The sequence below is a fragment of the Eschrichtius robustus genome, chromosome 18 (genome assembly GCF_028021215.1).
Source record: "Eschrichtius robustus isolate mEscRob2 chromosome 18, mEscRob2.pri, whole genome shotgun sequence".
In the NCBI taxonomy this organism is placed as follows: domain Eukaryota; kingdom Metazoa; phylum Chordata; class Mammalia; order Artiodactyla; family Eschrichtiidae; genus Eschrichtius; species Eschrichtius robustus.
Window position 1 is genome coordinate 48,345,183 of NC_090841.1, and position 22,852 is coordinate 48,368,034.

The 22,852-nt window shown below is 38.9% G+C and overlaps 2 protein-coding genes across 7 annotated transcripts in view; one reads left to right on the plus strand and one right to left on the minus strand.

Annotated features, from left to right (window-relative positions):
• DIS3 (DIS3 homolog, exosome endoribonuclease and 3'-5' exoribonuclease) overlaps positions 1 to 10,557 on the minus strand; it is a 29,671-nt gene extending 19,114 nt beyond the window's left edge. The window contains exons 1-4 of one of the 3 annotated variants that reach the window (XM_068526301.1): positions 10,225 to 10,557; positions 9,458 to 9,615; positions 6,813 to 7,006; positions 6,325 to 6,398 (exon numbers count right to left, since the gene is read on the minus strand). In XM_068526301.1, coding sequence (XP_068382402.1) covers positions 6,325 to 6,398; positions 6,813 to 7,006; positions 9,458 to 9,615; positions 10,225 to 10,452 — 654 coding nt within the window. In that variant the 5' untranslated portion in view covers positions 10,453 to 10,557. Of the gene's footprint in view, positions 1 to 6,324; positions 6,399 to 6,812; positions 7,007 to 7,944; positions 8,078 to 9,457; positions 9,616 to 9,884; positions 9,928 to 10,224 lie in introns of those variants that run through there. The other 2 variants (XM_068526302.1, XM_068526303.1) reach the window with 2 other exon arrangements.
• Positions 10,558 to 10,788: 231 nt separating this feature from the next.
• Positions 10,789 to 22,852, plus strand: part of PIBF1 (progesterone immunomodulatory binding factor 1) — a 209,289-nt gene continuing 197,225 nt past the window's right edge. For 3 of the 4 annotated variants that reach the window (XM_068526551.1, XM_068526554.1, XM_068526553.1), the window contains exons 1-4: positions 10,789 to 11,103; positions 12,149 to 12,448; positions 19,397 to 19,497; positions 22,457 to 22,655. In XM_068526551.1, coding sequence (XP_068382652.1) covers positions 12,197 to 12,448; positions 19,397 to 19,497; positions 22,457 to 22,655 — 552 coding nt within the window. In that variant the 5' untranslated portion in view covers positions 10,789 to 11,103; positions 12,149 to 12,196. The remainder of the gene's footprint in view (positions 11,104 to 12,148; positions 12,449 to 19,396; positions 19,498 to 22,456; positions 22,656 to 22,852) is intronic. The other variant, XM_068526552.1, reaches the window with a different exon arrangement.

A 22,852-nucleotide genomic window follows, 5' to 3' on the forward strand; every position in this document is an offset into this window, starting at 1 on the left:
ATCATATAAACTAATATAACCTATTTAAAAAAAAATATGGACCTATTAAATACTATGATCCATTAAATAAATTAATTAATGATATGGTCTATTAAAATACATTAATTAACTGATTAATTATTCCCTCATAGCCCCATCCAATCTATCACCAACTCCTAAAATCAATAAAATATTTGTATCAACAAAATATACCCAATATCTGATCTGACTACTTCTCACCACCTTAACTGCTGCTACCATGATCCAATTTTCTGTCTTGTCTCCCAGGGGTACTAAAATATCCTCCTAATTGGAGGACCTTGCTTCTAATCTATTCTCCTTAGAGCAGCCAAAAGGATATTACTATCCTCCTGCTCAACAGCTGTCTAGCACTCATGGGCTAAAATCCAGTTTTTTTTTTTCCATGACTCACTACACCCTAAATGATCTGGTCTCTACCTACGTTTCTGTCTTCATCCCTAACATTTTCTCCCTTGCTCACTCCATCCCAGCCACACTTTTAGCTATTTCTTGATCTTGCCAACTTATTCTAACCTCAGAGCCTTTGAACTTACTGTTCCTTCTGCATGAAATGCTCTTCCCCTAGTTAATGTTAATACATGGTTAACTCCCTTACATAATGTAGCTAAAATGTCTCTGTCTCAAAGCAATTTGCTTTCTTAACATCCCTCCTAGCTCAGTTTAGACATTACTTCGATCAGGAAGCCTTGACATCCCAAATTGGGGTTAGACGCCCTTGCTAAGTTCAGTCAGTTCTCCTATAATGCTTGTTTTGAAAACACAAATGTGTTCCAATGCAATTGATATATTAAAAAATACCAGGTGACAACACAGGAGCACCTCAATACATAAGGCAAGTGCTAACAGCGATAAAAGAAGAAATCGACAGTAACACAATCATAGTAGGGGACTTTAACACCCCACTTTCACCAGTGGACAGATCACCCAAAATGAAAATAAATAAGGAAACACAAGCTTTAAATGATACATTAAACAAGATGGACTTAATTGATATTTACAGGACATTCCATCCAAAAACAACAAAATACACTTTCTCCTCAAGTGCTCATGGATCATTCTCCAGGATAGATCATAGCTTGGGTCACAAATCAAGCCTTGGTAAATTTAAGAAAATTGAAATCGTATCAAGTATCTTTCCCAACAACAATACTATGAGACTAGACATCAATTACAGGAAAAAATCTGTCAAAAATACAAACACATGGAGGCTAAACAATATGCTACTAAATAACCAAGAGATCACTGAAGAAATCAAAGAGGAAATCAAAAATACCTAGAAACAAATGACAATGAAAACACGACGACCCAAAACCTATGGGATGCAGCAAAAGCAATTCTAAGAGGGAAATCTATAGCAATACAATCCTGCCTCAAGAAACAAGAAAAATCACAAAGAAACAACCTAACCTTACACCTAAAGGAATTAGAGAAAAAGAACAAAAAAAAACCCAAAATTAACAGAAGGAAAGAAATCATAAAGATCAGATCAGAAATAAATGAAGAAGAAATGAAGGAAACAATAGCAAAAATCAATAAAACTAAAAGCTGGTTTGTTAAGAAGACAAACAAAATTGATAAACCATTAGCCAGACTCATCAAGAAAAAAAGGGAGAAGACTCAAATCAATAGAATTAGAAATGAAAAAGGAGAAGTAACAACTGACACTACAGAAATACAAAGGATCATGAGAGATTACTACAAGCAACTATACGCCAACAAAATGGACAACCTGGAAGAAATGGACAAATTATTAGAAAAGCACAACCTTCTGAGACTGAACCAGGAAGAAACAGAAGATACAAACAGACCAATCACAAGCACTGAAATTGAGACTGTGATTAAAAATCTTCCAACAACCAAAAGCCCAGGACCAGATGGCTTCACAGGCAAATTCTATGAAACATTTAGAGAAGAGCTAACACCTACCCTTCTCAAACTCTTCCAAAATACAGCAGAGGGAGGAACACTCCCAAACTCATTCTACGAAGCCACCATCACCCTGATAGCAAAATCAGACAAAGATGTCACAACGAAAGAAAACTACAGGCCAGTATCACTGATGAACATAGATGCAAGAATCCTCAACAAAATACTAGCAAACAGAATCCAACAATACATTAAAAGGATCATATACCATGATCAAGTGGGGTTTATCCCAGGAATGCAAGGATTCTTCAACATATGCAAATCAATCAATGTGATACACCATATTAACAAACTGAAGGAGAAAAACCGTATGATCATCTCAATAGATGCAGAGAAAGCTTTCGACAAAATTCAACACCCATTTATGATAAAAGCCCTGCAGAAAGTAAGCATAGAGGGAACTTTCCTCAACATAATAAAGGCCATATATGACAAACCCACAGCCAACACCATTCTCAATGGTGAAAAACTGAAACCATTGAAACTAAGATCAGGAACAAGACAAGGTCGCACACTCTCACCACTATTACTCAACATAGTTTTGGAAGTTTTAGCCACAGCAATCAGAGAAGAAAAAGAAATAAAAGGAATCCAAATCGGAAAAGAAGAAGTAAAGCTGTCACTGGTTTGCAGATGACATGATACTATACAGAGAGAATCCTAAAGATGGTACCAGAAAACTACTAGAGCTAATCAATGAATTTGGTAAAGTAGCAGGATACAAAATTAATGCACAGAAATCTCTTGCATTCCTATACACTAATGATGAAAAATCTGAAAGAGAAATTAAGGAAACACTCCCTTTTACCACTGCAACAAAAAGAATAAAATACCTAGGAATAAACCTACCTAAGGAGACAAAGACCTGTATGCAGAAAACTATAAGACACTGATGAAAGAAATTAAAGATGATACAAACAGATGGAGAGACACACCATGTTCTTGGATTGGAAGAATCAACATTGTGAAAGTGACTATACTACCCAAAGCAATCTACAGATTCAATGCAATCCCCATCAAACTACCAATGGCATTTTTCACAGAACTAGAACAAAAAATTTCACAATTTGTATGGAAACACAAAAGACCCCGAAAAGCCAAAGCAATCTTGAGAAAGAAAAACGGAGCTGGAGGAATCAGGCTCCCTGACTTCAGACTATACTACAAAGCTACAGTAATCAAGACAGTATGGTACTGGCACAAAACCAGAAATATAGATCAAAGGAACTGGATAGAAAGCACAGAGATAAACCCATGCACATATGGTCACCTTATTTTTGATAAAGGAGGCAAGAATATACTATGGAGAAAAGACAGCCTCTTCAATAAGTGGTGTTGGAAAAACTGGACAGCTACATGTAAAAGAATGAAATTAGAACACTCCCTAACACCATACACAAAAATAAACTCAAAATGGATTAAAGACCTAAATGTAAGGCCAGACACTATCAAACTCTTAGAAGAAAACATAGGCAAACACTCTATGACATAAATCACAGCAAGGTCCTTTTGGACCCACCTCCTAGAGAAATGGAAATAAAAACAAAACTAAACAAATGGGACCTAATGAAACTTAAAAGCTTTTGCACAGCAAAGGAAACCATAAACAAGATGAAAAGACGACCCTCAGATGAGAGAAAATATCTGCAAATGAAGCAACTGACAAAGGATTAATCTCCAAAATTTACAAGCAGCTCATGCAGCTCAATATCAAAAAAACAAACAACCCAATCCAAAAATGGGCAGAAGACCTAAAAAGACATTTCTCCAAAGAAGATATCCAGATTGCCAACAAACACATGAAAGAATGCTCAGCACCACAAATTAGTAGAGAAATGCAAATCAAAACTACAATGAGGTATCACCTCACACCAGTCAGAATGGCCATCATCAAAAAATCTACAAACAATAAATGCTGGAGAGGGTGTGGAGAAAAGGGAACCCTCTTGCACTGTTGGTGGGAATGTAAATTGATACAGCCACTATGGAGAACAGTATGGAGGTTCCTCAAAAAACGAAAAATAGAACTACCATACGACCCAGCAATCCCACTACTGGGCATATACCCTGAGAAAACCATCATTCAAAAAGAGTCATGTACCACAATGTTCACTGCAGCTCTATTTACAATAGCCAGGACATGGAAGCAACCTATCTGTCCATCGACAGATGAATGGATTAAGAAGATGTGGCACATATATACAATGGAATATTACTCAGCCATAAAAGGAAACGAAATTGAGTTATTCGTAGTGAGGAGGATGGACCTAGAGTCTGTCATACAGAGTGAAGTAAGTCAGAAAGAAAAACAAATACCGTATGCTAACACATATATATGGAATCTAAAAAAAAAAAAATGGTTCTGAAGAACCTAGGGGCAGGACAGGAATAAAGACACAGACGTAGAGAATGGACTTGAGGACCCAGGGAGGGGGAAGGGTAAGCTGGGACAAAGTGAGAGAGTGGCATGGATATATATACACTACCAAACGTAAAATAGATAGCTAGTGGGAAGCAGCCGCATAGCACAGAGAGATCAGCTCAGTGCTTTGTGACCACCTAGAGGGGTGGGATAGGGAGGGTGGGAGGGAGGGAGATGCAAGAGGGAGGAGATATGGGGATATATGTATATGTATAGCTAATTCACTTTGTTATAAAGCAGAAACTAACACACCATTGTAAAGCAATTATACTTCAATAAAGATGTTAAAAAAAAAAAAAACCAGGTGAATGCAGAAAACTGCACCTAGCTGAACCAAGCTGAATCCACACGCGCACACACACACACACCTCTCAAACATCTATCAGTTACTTCAGATCACTGTGTTTTACGAGCCACACCATCTTCATCTGGTGTAACAACTTTCTGTTCAAATTTAGATAACCCTCTTTTCACCGCTTCATGAAGTTTCTGAGTGTGTCCCTAACCACATTTTCCCTTAGCTCTGTGGTTTTCATTATATAATTTTGCATGGCACAGTGACTTCGAGGAACACACATGTGTTACAATAGAACCGACTGTAATTTCACCATATCCTACACTCACCCTACCATAGTGCATAATCAAATACTGTGAATCACCAATGTCGGATTACTCCTTGTTTCTTCTTCTAGACCAGTGCTATCCAAAACAACTTTGTGATAAAGGGAGCGTTCTTTTTGTGATCTCCAGTATGGTAGTCACTAGGCACAAGTGGCTCCTGGATGCTTGAACGTTGAATAGTACAACTGAGAAACTGAAGTTTTAACCTGAATTAAATTTAAACAGCCGCATGCAACTAGTGACTACCTATTAGACAGGATAATCCTAAATCTGTATTCTAAAAATCAAGCCCAGCTTTTATTTTCTCGCTTCCATTTAGTTTTGTAAAGTAGCTGGTTGAAGACAAGCAGGGGTGGAGAAAATGCTGTAAAGACTGGATGTACGTATAATGTTCTATTACATAAAACCAATTTTTATATCAATAGTATCTACCATTTACATTTACCATAGCTGTTTGCCAGGCACTGAGATAAGAATTTTATTAATACAACTGTTATCACCTCATTCGACCCTAATAACACTATGAAGTCATTATTGCTAAACACACTTTACATACAAGGAAATATCAGCTCACAAAGTTTAATGGTTCCCTCTCAAGTCCACTATCGCAGTGATCCCTTTTCTCATCCCTCTGCCTCTAATCTTGCCCTTGATACAATGCATCATCTTACAAATCGAAATTAGAGTAGTCTCCCAAATAAGTAACAATTCTGGTCCTTCGCCTCTGTTCCTCCTAGACACACTCTCATCCACCTTTAATGTCTTTTAGCCTGACAATATAAGGTAGGGAGCCCAGAGTCCTATCTGCTAACTTCTCTTCGTTAGCAGCCTTTTAGGGAGACCTTTATAAGACAGTTTAAAAATTACTAACAGAATAAATTGTTAAGTCCACACTATCTGGCCCCTTGCCTTCCCGTTCTACCTCTTATGACTCCCTCCCTCCTCCTATGGAATTGATGCTACAGCTGTATGCTCTCTGCAGTGCCCACCACTTCTCTGTTTGTCAAATACCTACTCCTTATCACAAGCCAGCCATGAATTCCTTCATTTATTAATCAAACAGATAGTGCCACCTTGTGCCAGGCCCTACTCGGGTTGCTGAGGCTATATCAGTAAACAGCGCTATTTGAGAAAGTCAAGTCTTTAGGGATGGCATTTTGATAAGAAGCCTATTAGAGCCACTCTTGTTGTTTATAACCCAACTCCTATTCCAATTCCAGCTTACCCACCGATATTCCAATTTTTAAATTTGGTAACTATAAGCCTAACGTCCGGAAGTGGTTACATTAATAGTTTCACTTTTCAAAAACAAAATAAAACAAACTCAAACATACCCCTTCTTCAGACAAACAAGCAAGACGATCTATGAGTTCAGGGTGAGCAGTTAGGCTTTTTACATATTCTTCACCTGAAAAATAAGTTTTTTGTTCTTGATAAATTCAAATGTGTTTTTATCCCCCTTAGATATGTTTTTTTCCCTTTCTTTTGTTTGTGACAGTACATATGTCAATTTTTTTTGGGGGGGGGGGGGAAGTCCTCTCTGTTGAGGTGGTCACACCCAAAAGGCAGTGGGTCAAGTATATCTATAAGCTTTTATTGCTAAGCCAATTCCAAGTCTTGATAAGGAAATTAATAGCCATTGGTGGCACAACTCACTTAGGTTAGAAATGCTGAGAAATCAAAAAAATACAAAAATATCACATTTAGTTATATAGGACTCTGAAAATACCAAATGGTCAAATGAACATCTGATTTTGGGCCTGATAGTTTTTATATGCATTTGCAAACATCAACTAAGAGTCCGGTCTCCATGGAGACTTACAAGTGAAAGCTGGTATCCCTTCTTCTATGGCTTTCTCTTTGTTTTTCCTGTCATTGGTTATGAAGATAACTCGCAGCTGATTCTCTGCTGACATTTTCTTCAAATGTTCGTTGTACCACTTTGCTGCTACTCGAATGGCTCTATCATTCCTGTCATTAGAAGTTTCTCCCTGTAATTGTTCTACATAAGTTTCTCTAAATGTAATGGAAAGGGAAAAAAAGAAAGAAAGAAATGGAAAACAACAGAATCAAGCACCTGTAAAAAGTCTTAGGACATAAATGCTTAATAATTAGTAAACTTAAAAGTCAACGGTACATCTTTTTCTCTTGAATGTATTCACATTTACACCTCAGAGCGGAAACAAATAAGATCCTTCTAGTCACGTTTTTAAGACAACAACTTGCTTGGAAAAGAAGAAAATCACATTAATGGAGCAATAAAAAGACTAAAATAAATTTATTTCACCAAAAGAAAAATTCAAGATCAGAATTTCTACTTCAGGTTGGGACATTAAAAAAGTAAGAGTTTGTTGGAAAAAAACTATACTAAAACTTTGCAGGTCTGATAATGAGATTTCATTCAAACTGTAGATTATCAGGAATTCCTAAAAGCTAATTGTATGATTAGATGACTTGTGATCATATGATTAACCTATAGTTATTAAATGCATAATGCACGTAAATTATCCACGGTAAACCCTGAATAAGTGACAAACGCCATCTAGAGACTGAAAGACCAGATACAGATAATGATTGCATATTCCTTCTAAGTCTATCCACTTGGGCTATCAAGTGTCAGCATACTTATTTCTTTAAATCTGTTCTTCGAAGCCAAATTTAAGCACAATAACAAAATTCAGCACAATAACTTCTACCTGCTTCTTAAAGAGTATAGGCTCGATTTTAGACTTTTATACTTATATATATGGTTTTCAGAATTATTTTATTATTCACCATTAAATACACCTGATAATGCTTTTAAGCTTATCAAAGACACTTATCAACTTTTGAATTGGTTTTAGCATGACTGAGCAACAATCTTACATGAGATTTGCTCGAGTGTCTTACTCTTCCTGTCAACCCCAGCATTGCTTAGCTCTATTCACTGCACTTCAGCTAACAAAATTGCTAACCTTGGATTAAAAATCTGATGATCACACTCCACAGAAACTAGGTCTTTGAGTGCCGAAAACAGTGAAGCTTCTGTTTCTGGATTTCGAGGAGGAGACAGAAGTAAGAAGTCTACAGGTGCTTTACTGATGTTCTTTATTAACAGCAGTATTTAAGTGTGGGATATAAGAATAAAGAAGAGAAATTTGAGAAATTAAATATTTTTAGTTTGCATATTCCAATGGGATTTCATTATTACATCTACTGTCTAATCTAGCAGTTCTCAAGCAGGGAGCGATTCCCCGCCCCCCCCGCACCCCCCCGCACCCCCCCCCCCCCCCCCCCCCCCCCGCCGCCAGGGGACATTTCACAACGTCTGGAGACCTTCTGGGTTGTTACAGCTCGGTGGATTGGTGGGGGAGGGGAGGTCTGTTACTGGCATCTAGTGCATATAGGCTGGGGCTGCTGCTAAACATCCTACAATTCCTAAGACAGCCTTCCCATAACAAAGAGTTATCCGGTCCAATATGTCAATAGTGCCAACATTGAGAAACTCTGATCTAATAAAAGTAAACTTAGGGACGTCCCTGGTGGCGCAGTGGTTAAGAATCCGCTTGCCAAGGCAGGGTACACGGGTTCGAGCCCTGGTCCGGGAAGATCCCACAGGCCGCGGAGCAACTAAGCCTGTGCGCCACAACTACTGAGCCTGTGCTCTGGAGCCTGCGAGCCACAACTACTGAAGCCCGTGTGCCACAACTACTGAAGCCCTTGTGCCTAGAGCCCCTGCTCCTCAACAAGAGAAGCCACCGCAATGAGAAGCCCACGCACCACAATGAAGAGTAGCCCCCACTCGCTGCAACTAGAGAAAGCCCGCACGCAGCAATGAAGACCCAATGCAGCCAAAAATAAATAAATAAAATAAATTTATAAGAAAAAAAAAGTAAGCTAGGACTCATCATAAATTATTTATGTAACATAAGAAACAGGCAATATCATATTTTCTAAGATCACACATTAAGTTCAAACAAAGGTCTTGAATCTGAAACATAAGGAATTCTATTTCTTAACCTTATTGTCGTCAATATGATCAGTTATAAGGTATTAGTTTAACTTTTAAGAGCCCACTAAGAATATATCTGCTTTATCTTTTTAAAGCTCTCCTTCACAAACTCCTATATTTTATTAAACTATGTTGGTTAGTCGTATAATATGGTATACCAGGAACCTAGGCAAATCTCATCTTCCAAACTCCTACTGCTCGACTCATGCTAAAACCAATTCAAAATGAAAACATTTTGGAAATTAAAGTACCTATCGTAGCCGAGGAGCCAGGAGACTTTGGTTCTGGGTTTGACCCAATCAATGCCTATGTGACCTTAGCAAGGTCTGTAAACTCTGTAAGAACCAAATATTACCCCCAGAAGCATGAAACCTATGGTGTATCTTCTGACGATGTCACAGATTACCGCCAGGAACTCTCCCCCCAGTTTAGCTAATTCTATAGTTTCCTGATAATTGACATAATTTCCCCCCTACCTATGGTGCTCGTTAGTAAATGTATAGAAATGCTTCTCCTGGTTATTAGTCACATCTCGGATTCGTTTATATACCGGAGCACTCCGATTTCTCACTTCTTGGAGAACTGTTTGTAGCACAATGACATTCCTGATGGCAGGGTCCTCAAGGACATCAATCTTTTAAATAAATAAACAAATAAATAAATAAATGAAGAGTTAATTTTTCCTGTGTTCATTCATAAATTGCTTCTGTTGAACGTGAAACTCTGCCGGTTAAAAAAAAAAACACTGTGTACATTAAATAAGGAGCTATTTTGCAACAGAAAACCCTTCAGGTCCATTAAGGAAGTACACATGTAAGTAGGCTAATTACAAAACTTTGTAGAATTAACTTCATTAATAAAGTAATATGTTGGCCCACATAGCTTTCGTTCGTAGGCACTTACAAGCTGCCTGGGGGTCGCAGGCTGGAGGCCACAGAAGCCCAGGTCCCCGACCTCCAGACATTAAAATCTAAGGCAGAAGAGACACCAGGAGTTAGAAAATTTACGTATTTAAAATTCCTATAACTCCAAGAACTCAAAAAAAAAAAAAAAAAAAAAAACCAAAACAGTACATGGAAAAGAACCTCGGCCTGGGGGACAGGAGGCATAGGTCCTGACGGGGTTTGCCTCTCCCTAAGTACGTGATGTTGCCCAAGACGCTCCTCCTTGGGCATCAGTCTCCCTATCTCCCTTTCTCCTGGTGGCGCCGCTGTGCCCGCGCTTCGCCCGCCTACCGGCGCACCTGGTGGAGCAGCACGTTGGTGTCAGGCAGCAAGTAGTGCGGCTGCGGGCAGACGCTGCTGACCCGATCCAGGGGCTGCGGCTCGAGGACCGTCCCCTCGTGCGCACCGCCGCACGCCGCGCATCCAGACGCACCGCAGCCTATGTCGTCCCGCAGGTAGTGCTCGCGCACGATCTTCATCACGCCGCCCGCCCGCGTCTTTTTTAAGAAAGTCCTGGACTTGAGCATCTTGCCTCGCGGCTAGGAATCCCGACCCCGACAGTGCTCTTCCGGCGGAAAATGTCAAGCGTGGAGCCCAGTGGCACAACTACACTTTACCCAGAGGTTTGCTCCTTCCCCCTCCAGGATATTAGTAAACCCCTCTCGCGGGGAAACCTCGAGACAGCCGTTGGTTGGCTCTCTGAGGGCTGCGAGGATTGGGCGAAAGCGGGCAGATGGGAGGAGCCCGGAGCCATTTCCGCCCGTGAATTGTGCGGGGCCGCCTCCGGACTCCATCTCCCAGCATGCGTTGCTTCCCGCGCCTGGGTGGACGCGGGAGGGCTGAGTTCCCGTAGCGTGGGCATCTCCCTGCTGCAGCTTCCTCCGTGTGCGGAAATGGTTGTTTTGGTTACGGGTGCTAACGGTCCCCGACCTGTGATTTCTCGTTAAGGGGCTGCAACCCGAGCTGCTGTCTGGAGACACCTTCAGCTCCTCTAAAGTGGCGGCGGTGGCGGCTTCTCCAGCCTTCGACGTGGAGTAATTGAAGCTTTCCAGGTAGCTCACGGCTCCCCCCTTCCTTTTTTGCCTGGGACAAGGAATCTTCTGATGCTGCCAAATTCGGGTTTTATTCTTCACGCCGCACGTGTGGGCAGTGCCAGTCCCGGACCCTTTGTATCCCAGGTGATGTTGCCTGTCTTTGATTCCGCCTTTCCTTGTCCCTTTCCCTTTAAAAACGAGGGAAGCCGATCCAGTCAGAGTTCTTAGGTTTCCCTTCCACACACCTTTTTTCTAATCGTTCAGTTTAGAAAAATTGGTATCTACAATACCGTACGTAATTTATTATATCGTGTAGTATTAAAACGAGGGAGTTGCTGAAATTTTTGTGAAAGGGTAAGGAGTTCGAGGAATTTGTCTTTTACCCTCTTGTTTTCATTTTGCTATCTGCAAGTCTATAAAAAAGTTTTATCTCACTATTTCTCTTTTTTAAAAAAAGTTTAACTGATGCCTCATTGCCTGTAGAATAAATTTCGAACATACTGAAACATTCAAGGTCCTCCACAGTCTTGATTATATATAAGGGTCAACCCTTCTGTGTGTTTGTGTTTGGGGGGTAAGAGGAGTCACTACTCCGATTCACATGGGCTTGGCCCAGGCTGACTACTACTATGTCCCTCTGTTGTTTTACACTTTCATCACTTCTATACCAACCTTAATACCTGAATGATTTTCCCTTTTTATTACTCCTCTCCAAATCCTTCAAGATTCTAAGTCCTACCTCTGTATAACCTTCCCCTGACCAACTCAGAAGAAACTTCTCTATCTTCAACATGTGATGCTTTTATTAGTAGTATTCCTGGGTACTCGCGATTCAGGGCTTTATTGTTTATCTCATACATTTCTTTATTTACTCCAAGTAAGAGTCCTGCCCCCAGGAACTGGGTTTTTCATTCATCAAAAGTATGGGTTCAAAAAAAAAAAAACATTGTAAAGCAACTATACGCCAATAAAAATTAATTTTAAAAAAAAGTATGGGTTTGGAATAAGATTTAATGAGTTTGATTTAATATGTTTGATTTGAGCAGTAACTTACCAATCTGCCCTAGATTTGGGGTCCTCCAGTTTGCCTAATATTTACTTAGGGAACCCTTAGTATCTCTTTGATATACTTTATGCTTTCCATAGAGAATGTTTGAGTATGTTTAAATCAATATTTTTTAACCTACAGAAAATTGAAATAGAATTGGAGAAGAAAAGTGACCCATAATAGTTAAAAATGTCTCAAAAAGTTGCCAAGCCATCAAAAACACTGAACATCTCTAGCTCTCTGGAATCTGAAGATATTAGTTTAGAAACAACAGTTCCTACAGATGATATTTCCTCATCAGAAGAGAGAGACGGTAAAATCAAAATCACCAAGCAGCTAATTGAACGGAAAGAACTACTTCATAATATTCAGTTACTGAAAATAGAGCTATCACAGAAAAATATGATGATCGACAATTTGAAGGTTGAGTATCTTACAAAGGTAAGATCATGTGTAATTTTGCTATCTATGTTCTTTATTGCCTTGAAACTTCAGATATATAAGAATTAAGTTTATGTATATGTAATCTGAACTTGAAATGATAAATTTAAATTATCAAGAAAATAATTATATTTTCTTGCATAGTTTAAAAAAGTTGTTTTTAAGAAGAGAAAGGGGGCTTCCCTGGAGGTGCAGTGGTTAAGAATCCGCCTGCCAATGCAGGGGACACGGGTTCAAGCCCTGGTCTGAGAAGATCCCACACGCTGTGGAGCAGCTAAGCCCGTGCGCCACAACTACTGAGCCTGTGCTCTAGAGCCCGCGAGCCACAACTACTGAAGCCCGCGTGCCACAACTACTGAACCCGTGTGCCACAACTACTGAAGCCCACGTGCCACAACTACTGAAGCCCACGTGCTACAACTACTGAACCCGCGTGCCTAGAGCCCGCTCTCCACAACAAGAGAAGCCACCAAAATGAGAAGCCCGTGTACCGCAACGAAGAGTAGCCCCTGCTCACCGCAACTAGAGAAAAACCGCGCACAGCAACGAAGACCCAACGCAAAAATAGAATAAATAAAATAAATAAATTTATAAAATAAATAAATAATATAAAAGGAGAAGGGAAGTGAATAATAGTTCTGTGTACCAAATAAAAAGTCTTGAAAGAAGGGGTGACTTAAAGGTGGGCAGGGGTGAACTGCTTCTGTAGGCTCAGTTTTTAAAATGTATTATGTGTGAGGTATATTTTCTCCAGTGTTTTTTTTCTGGGCAAGTTTTTTCTGCTTCATTGAGAATTAGCCCTGATGTGACTAGTTGGATAGGGAGAATCAAGATCATTATTACATTACTGAATCTGTTTAGTCCTCTACCATGGAGATTTGGTTTCTTTATAACTTGCTCTTTGATAGTTACTGTGTCATAGTACCAAGTGTAACAAATTCGCTTACCATTCTCTTTAACAAGTGGTATCTGCCAAGTAACAAGGGATGCCGTAGTCCTTGTTTTTCTGCCTTGTGTGTTTATTTACAGTTACGGAGTGTTTTATGTAAGGCCTGGTAAATTTGTCGCTAGTTATAAAAAATTTACAGTGATTTCAGAAAGACAGGATAAACATTGTAACTCTTACTACTTCTGTCTTCTGAGAAAGTCTTTTCTTTCCAGTAGGAAACCCTCCATCTTTGCTCTTGATCCCACCTCTTCCTATCTCCTCCCCTCCCCATTTTGTTTCAGCTGTACCTACCTTCTCTCTTGTTAAGTCAGTCTTGGTTAGTTCTTGCCTATGTATAAGTATCATGCTGCTAGAAAAATTTCTTGACCACACCTCTCTTGGAAAATGAAATGTCCTAAATCCCAAGGTCTTGATGAGGTAAAGAAATCATTTAGGTACATTTAAAAATATATGTTAATAGCTAACATTTATTGAGTGCTTATTCTGTGCCAGACCCTGTTCTGTCAGCTTTTTCATGTATTATCTCATTTAAGCCATACAGCTCTTTGAGGTGTAGGAGCTTTTAGGGGTATCTTCTCTGACCCATCATATTAAATGAATCAATAGAATAAGTTAGACTGATATTTAGTAAGCACACAATAAGTATTAGTCATTGTTGCTGTTATTAACTAAAATAATATTCTCATTTTTTTCACTCTGCTTATTTTCTGTGCCTTACATCTATGCTCATAGGACTACCTGCCTTGTTTGTTGGGTATTTGTCTCACTTAATAAAGTGTAAGGATCCTGAGGACAGGGACTTCTTTGTAGTCCCTGTTGTATCTCCAGCACTTAGAACTGTCCCTGGCACCTAGTAAGTGCTCAGCTGTTTCTTAAATGAGTGACTTAACCCCATTTTGCTATTGAAAAAACAGAACCATAACTGGTTAATAGCATACCAAGGCCATTCAGATGGAAGTGATGGAGCCAGGTGGGATTAACACCAAGAAGTCTAATGCCTATGCTCCATCCAAGTAAACCTCCTAAGACTTCCTTTTACGTTCTCTATGCAGTCAACTACCTAGACTAGGTCACTTGGTATTTTATCAGTGTATCCTGTGGTTTCCCATTCTTTTCCCTTAGTCATATTGTTTTTACTCCTCAAATGGACTCCCACAGTGCTACTGGCTCATGTATCTCTATCCTTAAGATCTCCTTCAATGGAAGTCATTGAAGAAGCCTACTGGCTCATGTAGTGAGCTACTGGCTCATGTATCTCTACTGAGATAGTAGAGTGCTACTGGCTCATGTATCTCTATCCTTAAGATCTCCTTCAATGGAAGTCATTGAAGAAGCCTGAGGTAATCTCCCATTTGTTAATCTACCCACTCAGTCAACAAATATTCTATTAAGTGCCAACTGTATACCACATCCAAAATTACATTTTGTTTGGCCACTTTTTAGATTATTTGTTTTCAACTTACATTGTGCTTGGTTATAAATGGCTTCTCTCCTTTTTAAAGTGTAACGTTTACATTATTGGCATGGTGGTTTATTCATGAGAGGCTTTCCGGTATAACAGATCAGAGCTGCAGTTCTAGATACACACAGTTTGAGCTTGAATCCCAGCCCTTATAGTTACCTTGAGCAAATTCCTTAAGTTTTTTATTCCCTGATTTCCTGTAAAATAAGAATAATCATAGTTTTTACTTCATGGAGTTATTGGAGGATTAAATTAATCAAGGCACATAAGCTCTTAGATGCCTGGTGTATAATAAATAATAGTAGTGGTTATATTTATTCAGCACTGTATATTATTATTATTATTATTATTATTGTATCCCATGGTGCTTAGTATAGTTTTTTATTGTTGTGGTTTTCTGGTTGGGCTGAAAATGTAGCAGATTAAGTTAGTCATATTCCTGAGTTTATGACACACAGTCATCATTGATCCTTGCAAGATCACTTCTTATTTTGTACATTTATTCTTTTTATTCCCATAATTCATTTCTCTTCCTCCCTTTCTCTATGTTTATTTTTTCCTTTTAACATTTATTCTTTAAAAAAAATTTATTGAGGTACAGTCAATTTACAGTATTATATAAGTTTCAAGTGTACAACATAGTGATTCACACTTTTTAAAGGTTATACTCCCTTTATGGTTATTATAAACATTTATCTTGAACACGAGTATTTTTCTTATTTTTTTCCTTCACATAAATCTGAATTGCATGTTTTGTTTTAGATTTTATTCCTTTTATAGTTTTTCCTTTCAACTCAGTGCGGTTTTTAAGATCCTTCATGTTACCACGTGCAAGTCTAGTCCTTTGCTTCCAGCAGCTACACAGTTCAGGTGTGTGTCTACCCATGCGTCCACCCATTCCCGCAGCGATAGGCGCCCAGGGTGCCTCTAGCTCCTTGCCACCACATGCAGCGTGGCCTTCTTTAGACATTCCTCTTCTGGACCTGGCGTGAACATTTCTTTGACATATATACTAAGGAGTGGAATTTCTGGCTCACAGGGTGTATGTCTACTTAATTTAAGTGTACTTGCAAATTGCTCTCCACCGTAGCTGCCTGCTCTACATTCCCGTGTTTTGTCTATGAGCACTAGGGTTGTCCTGCTTAGAGACCCCTTGGGGTAATGTATCTGCTGTCAAATATGGGAGGAAGTATTATATGGTAGAAGAATTAGTCTTCCTTAATTCGTCAAGTCCAAGGCACCTGGATTGGAAGACGGACCACTATGTGTATTGCTAGGGTTAAACACTGCCAAGCTAAACTGTTATGTGCTGTAGTTTGTAAGATGCATTCCAGCTTCAGAGATGAAAAATGTGGAAAAGTGTGAGTCTGGGATTGATGAAGGAACAGTATTTTTAGCCACTCATTCATTCTCAAAAGCTTACCAGTACATTGAACATCAGGGATACGAAGATGAATATGTCACATTCTAGCATTACAAAAATAAATTTCCCTCCCTAGACTATAGCTCCATGAGAATGGTTGGAGTGGGAAGCTGGGAAGTGTAAGTGTTTAACTGGACAGATTGTTGTCTCTAATAAAAACCAGAGTTACCTGAGAAAGAGGGGAAGACTTGATGTTGGGAGACAACGGTTTTTTCCACTCAGCAAGGTCTTTTTTAGTTCGGAAATATGTGAATCTATATAATATAACTTCTCTCCACGCCAGTATGGTAAGGGTACAATGCTTATGTTTATTACAGCTTGTTACTGGTGGTACAGTTTACTACTAAGAATGTCTCGACCCATGTTGATTTGACAGAAGCAGGTTGGTCCCAGGAAACTTAAAAAGCATGGATTCCCCCTCCCTACTCAGCTGCTTGCTGACTGAGAGCGCTTGGAAGGCAAGCTGCTCAGGCCAAACTCCCTAATCTTAGAGGACTGTTAGCTTTGCACTTTTATCCCCACTTATTGCTGCCTAAATCACTTTCCTTATTCCACCTCCTTATTCCTTTCCTCCTCATTCTTCTTGCTTGTCAGTTTTTAAATGCCAGAGTCTCTCTCTTTATCTCTCATTGGAGATCTGTGGATTCTTTATTGCTTGGAAATGGAGGAGTGAATCTCCCTAGCTTGACTGTCTCTGAGTTGAGGGACTTAATCTAAAAGTCAGTTAAAATTGTAAAAGTTCTAACCCTGAAAAAAGCGGAAGTTTCTCCTTGTGGTAACAGTTTTCTTGATTTGCAAAATAGTAATTATGAGGAATGTGGTTATCTTTTGTTGATTTAAGACGTTTATTGAGACATGTTGCCAGGAATATAGCAGTAAATATGACAGAGTCCCTTTTTTCTGGAGATCACATTCAAGTGAGAGACATGATCAAACAACAATTAAACAAGATATCGTCAAGATCATGTGACGTGGCATTGCTCAGCAGTGGGAGTTTTCTGCTTTGGATAGGGAGTCAGCAAACTTTCTCTGTAAAGGCCTGGGCCAGACAGTAAATATTTTATGCTTTGCAGGCCATGTATGGTCTATCACATATTCTTCCTTCTTTATTTTTTTTTTTCTTTTAACAACTTTATAAATGTAAAACCTATTCTTAGCTCGTGGGCTAATCAGGAACAGGACATGGGCTGGATTTGACCCATCACCATGGTATATTAACCCTTGCTTTAGATTATGTATCAGAGAAGCCATTTGCAGACTTTAGGAGGCTGGAGTGACATGTCCTGATTTTTATTTTCAAAATGTCAGTGAAGTAATAGACTAAGAGCAGATAAGGTAGAAGAGGAAGACAGTATTAGGCTGTTGCCTAATGTAAGACTCCTAACTTTTTGGCTTCATCTCCTGGAGCCGTTTACTGAGAAATAGAAGGCTGGGAGAAAACTGATATAGGAGATAAAGTTTAAGTTCTGTTTTGAATATGTTAAACATTAAATGCCCGCCCATTAGACTTCTAAATGGAATTGTCACTCTGACTTTAGAGGGCAGTCCATGACCAGGGAGTGGGTGGGTAGGTGTGTGTGTGTGTGTGTGTGCACGTGCACACACACGTAATATACATCGGCATGTAGGTGCCACTTAAAGCTATGGGATTTGATGGCATTACCTGGGGAGAGTAGAGGACCCCAAACCAAGTCAAGGAGTAGTCAAACATTAGAAATGGGTTAAAGGAAGAAAATCCAGCAAGGGAACCTGAGAACCATAAGAGGGTCCAGTGAGTTAAGGAGGAAAACCAGGAGGAGTACCACGTACGGTGAAAGAGGATGGAGTGGTCAGCTCTGCCAAATCATGCTGTCAAGTAAGATAAATAGGCAGAAATAACCATGGGACTGCGCATGATGGATGGGATTCATAACTTTAACAAGAATTGTTACTGGAATAGTGTGGGACAAAAACCATATGGAAGTTTTGCTCCGATGGTGAGCAGAGAAAATGGTACTGTAGCAGAGGAAGTGGTGGGATCAAGGGAGTGTGGTTTGTTGGGTTTTTTAATGGGAGGCAAAAACATGTTTGTTTAATGACAGGAATAGTTCAGTAGAGAAGGAGAATTTGATGATGCGAGAGGAATTCACTTCAATATATTAAGGACTGACTGTTAAATTAATCTGCATATTTTAAAAGATGAACAAGAATTCCCTGGGTTGAAAGGGAAAGAGTAAAGAATTTTTTAAATAGTCTAAGAGTGAACTCAGGTGCATGGAGGCTTAAGAGGGAGCACAGCATATTGGGGGAATGGCAAGCACTTACTTTTGCTGGAACAGAGTTTTCTTTTAAGCTAGTGACGAGAGACATGGTAGGTAAGGGCCAGATCAAGAAGGACTCGTATAGTAAGCCATGAAGTTTGAAATTTATTCTGAAGACAGTGAGGATCCTCTGAAGCATTTAAAAGTGGGGAAATAAATTTTTGATAGCATTTTTAAAAGATAAGATAAAGGAAGATAGTTTTGGAGATTGGCAAAACTGAAGGCAGGGAAACCAGTTAGGAAACCATTATAATAATCCAGGTGAGAGATGACAGGGGTCTAACTGAAGACTTGTCAATGGGTATTAAAGAGGATGGTATAGTTTTGACAGCTTTTTATGGAATGAACTCAACAATAAAAACAATGATGTCAGATCAGAATAAGCAATAGAGGAGATATATCAAATACGCCTGACTCAGATTTTTTTCCTTTGGAGACCAGGGAGATGCAAGGAATATAAGATAGGTGAGGTTGTTGACTAGGTGCATTTTGGACATTTATAGCATCACCCATGTAGTCAATTGAAGATGTATAGTAGGCAGAGATTACAGATGGATCTGAGGTATACACGCAGGGTCTGGCCAGGAAATAATTACCTGGGCGAGGCACCAGCATAAAAATTCCAGTTGGCAAAGGGTTTTTCACTTAGGTTAACGGGAAAAAATGATCTTAATGACAGCCTGGCAAAAAAACATTTATAAGGCAGCAGATTCAAAGCATAGTTTAACAACCATTTGTATGAACAAACAGAAGGTTTCATTAAACGATAAATTTGCAAACTGACCGTATAATTTACCTTTTCTTCTTTTTTAAGATTGAAGAATTGGAAGAGAAGCTTAATGATGCACTTCACCAGAAGCAGCTACTATCATTGAGATTAGACAACCAATTGACTTTTCAACAAAAGGATGCCAGGTAAAAGTTTTAAAAAGCAGCAATACCTATCTAGCAGTTAGTTATGTCATTACCTATTCATGCATGTGATGGTAAGCTAAAATAGAGAAATCTTAAATCAAAGACGGTAATAATTTTTACATCCAGACTGACAAAAAAACTACTTGATACGTACACAAAATACAAAAAGCCAGAATTCAACATTTATTCAACAAATATTGCCAGTGTAAGTGAATCATAAATGACAATGGAAGCTCTCTAAACTCACCACCACTTAACTGGCTGTCTGGATTAACCTTTCTTCATTTGCTCTGTAGAACATACTGATATATTCTTATGGCCCATTGAATTCTCCTGGGTTAATGTACCTTTTGTTTGCCTACATACTTTCTCCAGCTCAGTTGTGTGATTATCCAGAGTCTGTTGTGTTTACTCTCAAATATGCCTATGCCAATCATACTTATTATACTTATATAATCATACTTACACTTAATTAAAATTATATTTAAAAATGAGTACAAAAAACATATGTCATTTCTTTGCAAACCTATAATGAATTCTTTGGAAAGATTCAGTTAAAGTGAGTGACTAAAAAATCATCAAATTAAGTGTAAGCAAGAGGTGTTTAGAGATTAGGGGCAAAAATCAAATCCATAAAAAGTATCCTCAGATTTCCCAAGTGTCTTTTAAAAAGGTCTCCTGCCATTGTAAAGAAATCAAACTTGGAAATCATGAAAAATGATTTACAGAAAAACAAAGCATATCTCCATATTACAAAAAATCTGGACCCTATGTAAAAAATGTTGCCAATGAATGTTTATTTCTATATTTTAATTAGCTGTAAATGTGTAAAGTAGGTATATTTTTCCTTTATAAGATCTCACTTTTTTTTTTTTTTAATTTTATTATTATTTTTTTATTTTTGGCTGTGTTTGGTCTTCGTTTCTGTGCTAGGGCTTTTCTCTAGTTGCAGCAAGCTGGGGCCACTCTTCATCGTGGTGCGCGGGCCTCTCACTATTGTGGCCTCTTTTGTTGTGGAGCACAGGCTCCAGACGCGCAGGCTCAGTAGTTGTGGCTCACGGGCCCAGTTGCTCCGCGGCATGTGGGATCTTCCCAGACCAGGGCTCGAACCCGTGTCCCCTGCATTGGCAGGCAGATTCTCAACCACTGCGCCACCAGGGAAGCCCCTATAAGATCTTACTCTTTAACTGATATTTTTAAAAATTGGCTGACCAATTATCAGCTACTATCACATTAGATCAGTGGTTCTCAAATTTTAGCATGCATCAGAACCACCTGCAGGGCTTGTGAAAAAAGATTGTTGGGTCCCACCCTCAGATTCTGATTTGAGTTGGGCCCTGAGAATTTGCATTTCTACCAAGTTCCCAGATGATGCTAATGCTGCTGGTTTGGGGATAACACTTTGAAAACCATTGCATTGGATAATAGGACTTCTACTCTCATTCTTTAGGCATTGATCAAATTAAATGAAGTGGAGAGGGCGGTAGGAGACTATTGCAGTAATTCTCTTGATAGCTGACAGTGGTAAAAAGTGGTTGGATTCTGAATATATTTTGAAGGTAGAGTTGATAGGATGTCCTCATGGATTAGATGTGGGGTTTAGGAGAGAAAGAGGAATCAAGGATTGTACCAACATTTTTGGCCTGAAAAATGAAGGGATGAAATTGCTGTCAACTAAAGATGGTTGGGGGGGGGGGTGTGATGAACTGGGAGATTAGGATTGACATACACACACGAATATGTGTAAAATAGATAACTAATAAGAACCTGCTCTATAAAAAATAAATAAATAAAATAAAATTCAAAATTAAAAAAAAAAAAAAGTAAAGATGGTGAAACCATAGTGGAATAGGTTTGTGAGAGAAGAGCAGGAGTTCAGTTTGGAACATGTTAAGTTAGAGTTGTCGTATTAGAAATCCACGTGGAGGTGTATGAGGAGTCTGATCTAGAGAGATAAATCTGGAGTCATTAGGAAATAGGTGGTATTTAAGTCACGAGACTGGATGAATTCCCCAAGGGAGTGAACACAGACAGAGGAGAGGACTGAGTACTCCAACACTAAGACCAACTAGATAATAAGACCGAGAAAGTGCCACCAAGAAAATAGGAGAAAAATGAAAAGGAAAAAAATATGGTGTCTGGGAAGCCAGATGGAGAAAGTGTCTAAGGAGGGAGAGATCAGATGTCTCAAGTGCTATTGATAGGGATGGAAAGAACTGAGAACTGATCATTAGCAATCTGAATGTTACCACACCTGACTGGCTTGGGTTTAAGAGGAAAGGCATTGAAGAGAGCGCATACAGAAAACTTTCGAGAAACAAAAGGGGCAGTGAAATGGGGTCAAAAATTGTGAGGGCTTGTTTGTTCATTTATTTTAAGACAGGACGAATAACAGCATGTTTGTATGTTGATGGGAGTGACACAGTAGGAGAGGGAAAAAATCAGATGGTCTCTTCCTGCTCAGAATTTTGGGGTCGGCAACTAACAATGTGTACTACATGTATTCCTTGAGAAAGGTGATTGATTATGTGTGGATTACTGTTTTCATTACCTCATTGGTTGAATGAATACATTATGGTGGTTCAGTGTTGCCATCTTAAAGAGGTATACCTTGAAGTACCTGGATAAAGACAAATGAAAATTACTTTAATGAGTAGGGTCCAAAGCAGATATATAAGATTTACACCTTAAGGAGAAGGCATGTATAATTTTATAATTTGAATTTTAAACGTTATTAAGAACATTCATTTTCTATTTAATAATTTATGTGGCTACACATTCAGTAATTAGTATAGCATTGTCATTTCGTGTTTAACTGGTTAAGTCAGCATTTAGCTGGAGCCAAAAATACTATTAAGCTTCTCATTTCTTAATTTTATGTTACTATAAAAAAGGAACTTTGAGAAAATTAGATCTCAGTGATTTTTTTAAGCTTGCTATACATTCTCTCCTAATGTAGAAAATATCAAGAACTAATGAAACAAGAAATGGAAACTATTTTATTGAGACAGAAACAACTAGAAGAGACAAACCGTCAGCTGAGAGAGAAAGCTGGAGATATTCGTCGAAACCTGCGTGACTTTGAGTTGACAGAAGACCAATATATGAAACTAAAAGGTCTTCCGGAAGATCAGCTTTCAATTCCTGAATATGTGTCTGTAAGTGTCTTGTATCATTAAAAAAAAAAAAAAAAAGCATATATTTCCAGACTAAAATTTGCCATTTCTATAGTAGCCATAACTTTTGAAGTACCTAATTGATAAATTATTTTATGGCTCTCTGGCTCTGATCTGAAGGTAGTGAGTGAATGGTGTTCAGATCACCAAATTTTAAAGGGTCTTGGCCATTGACCTCC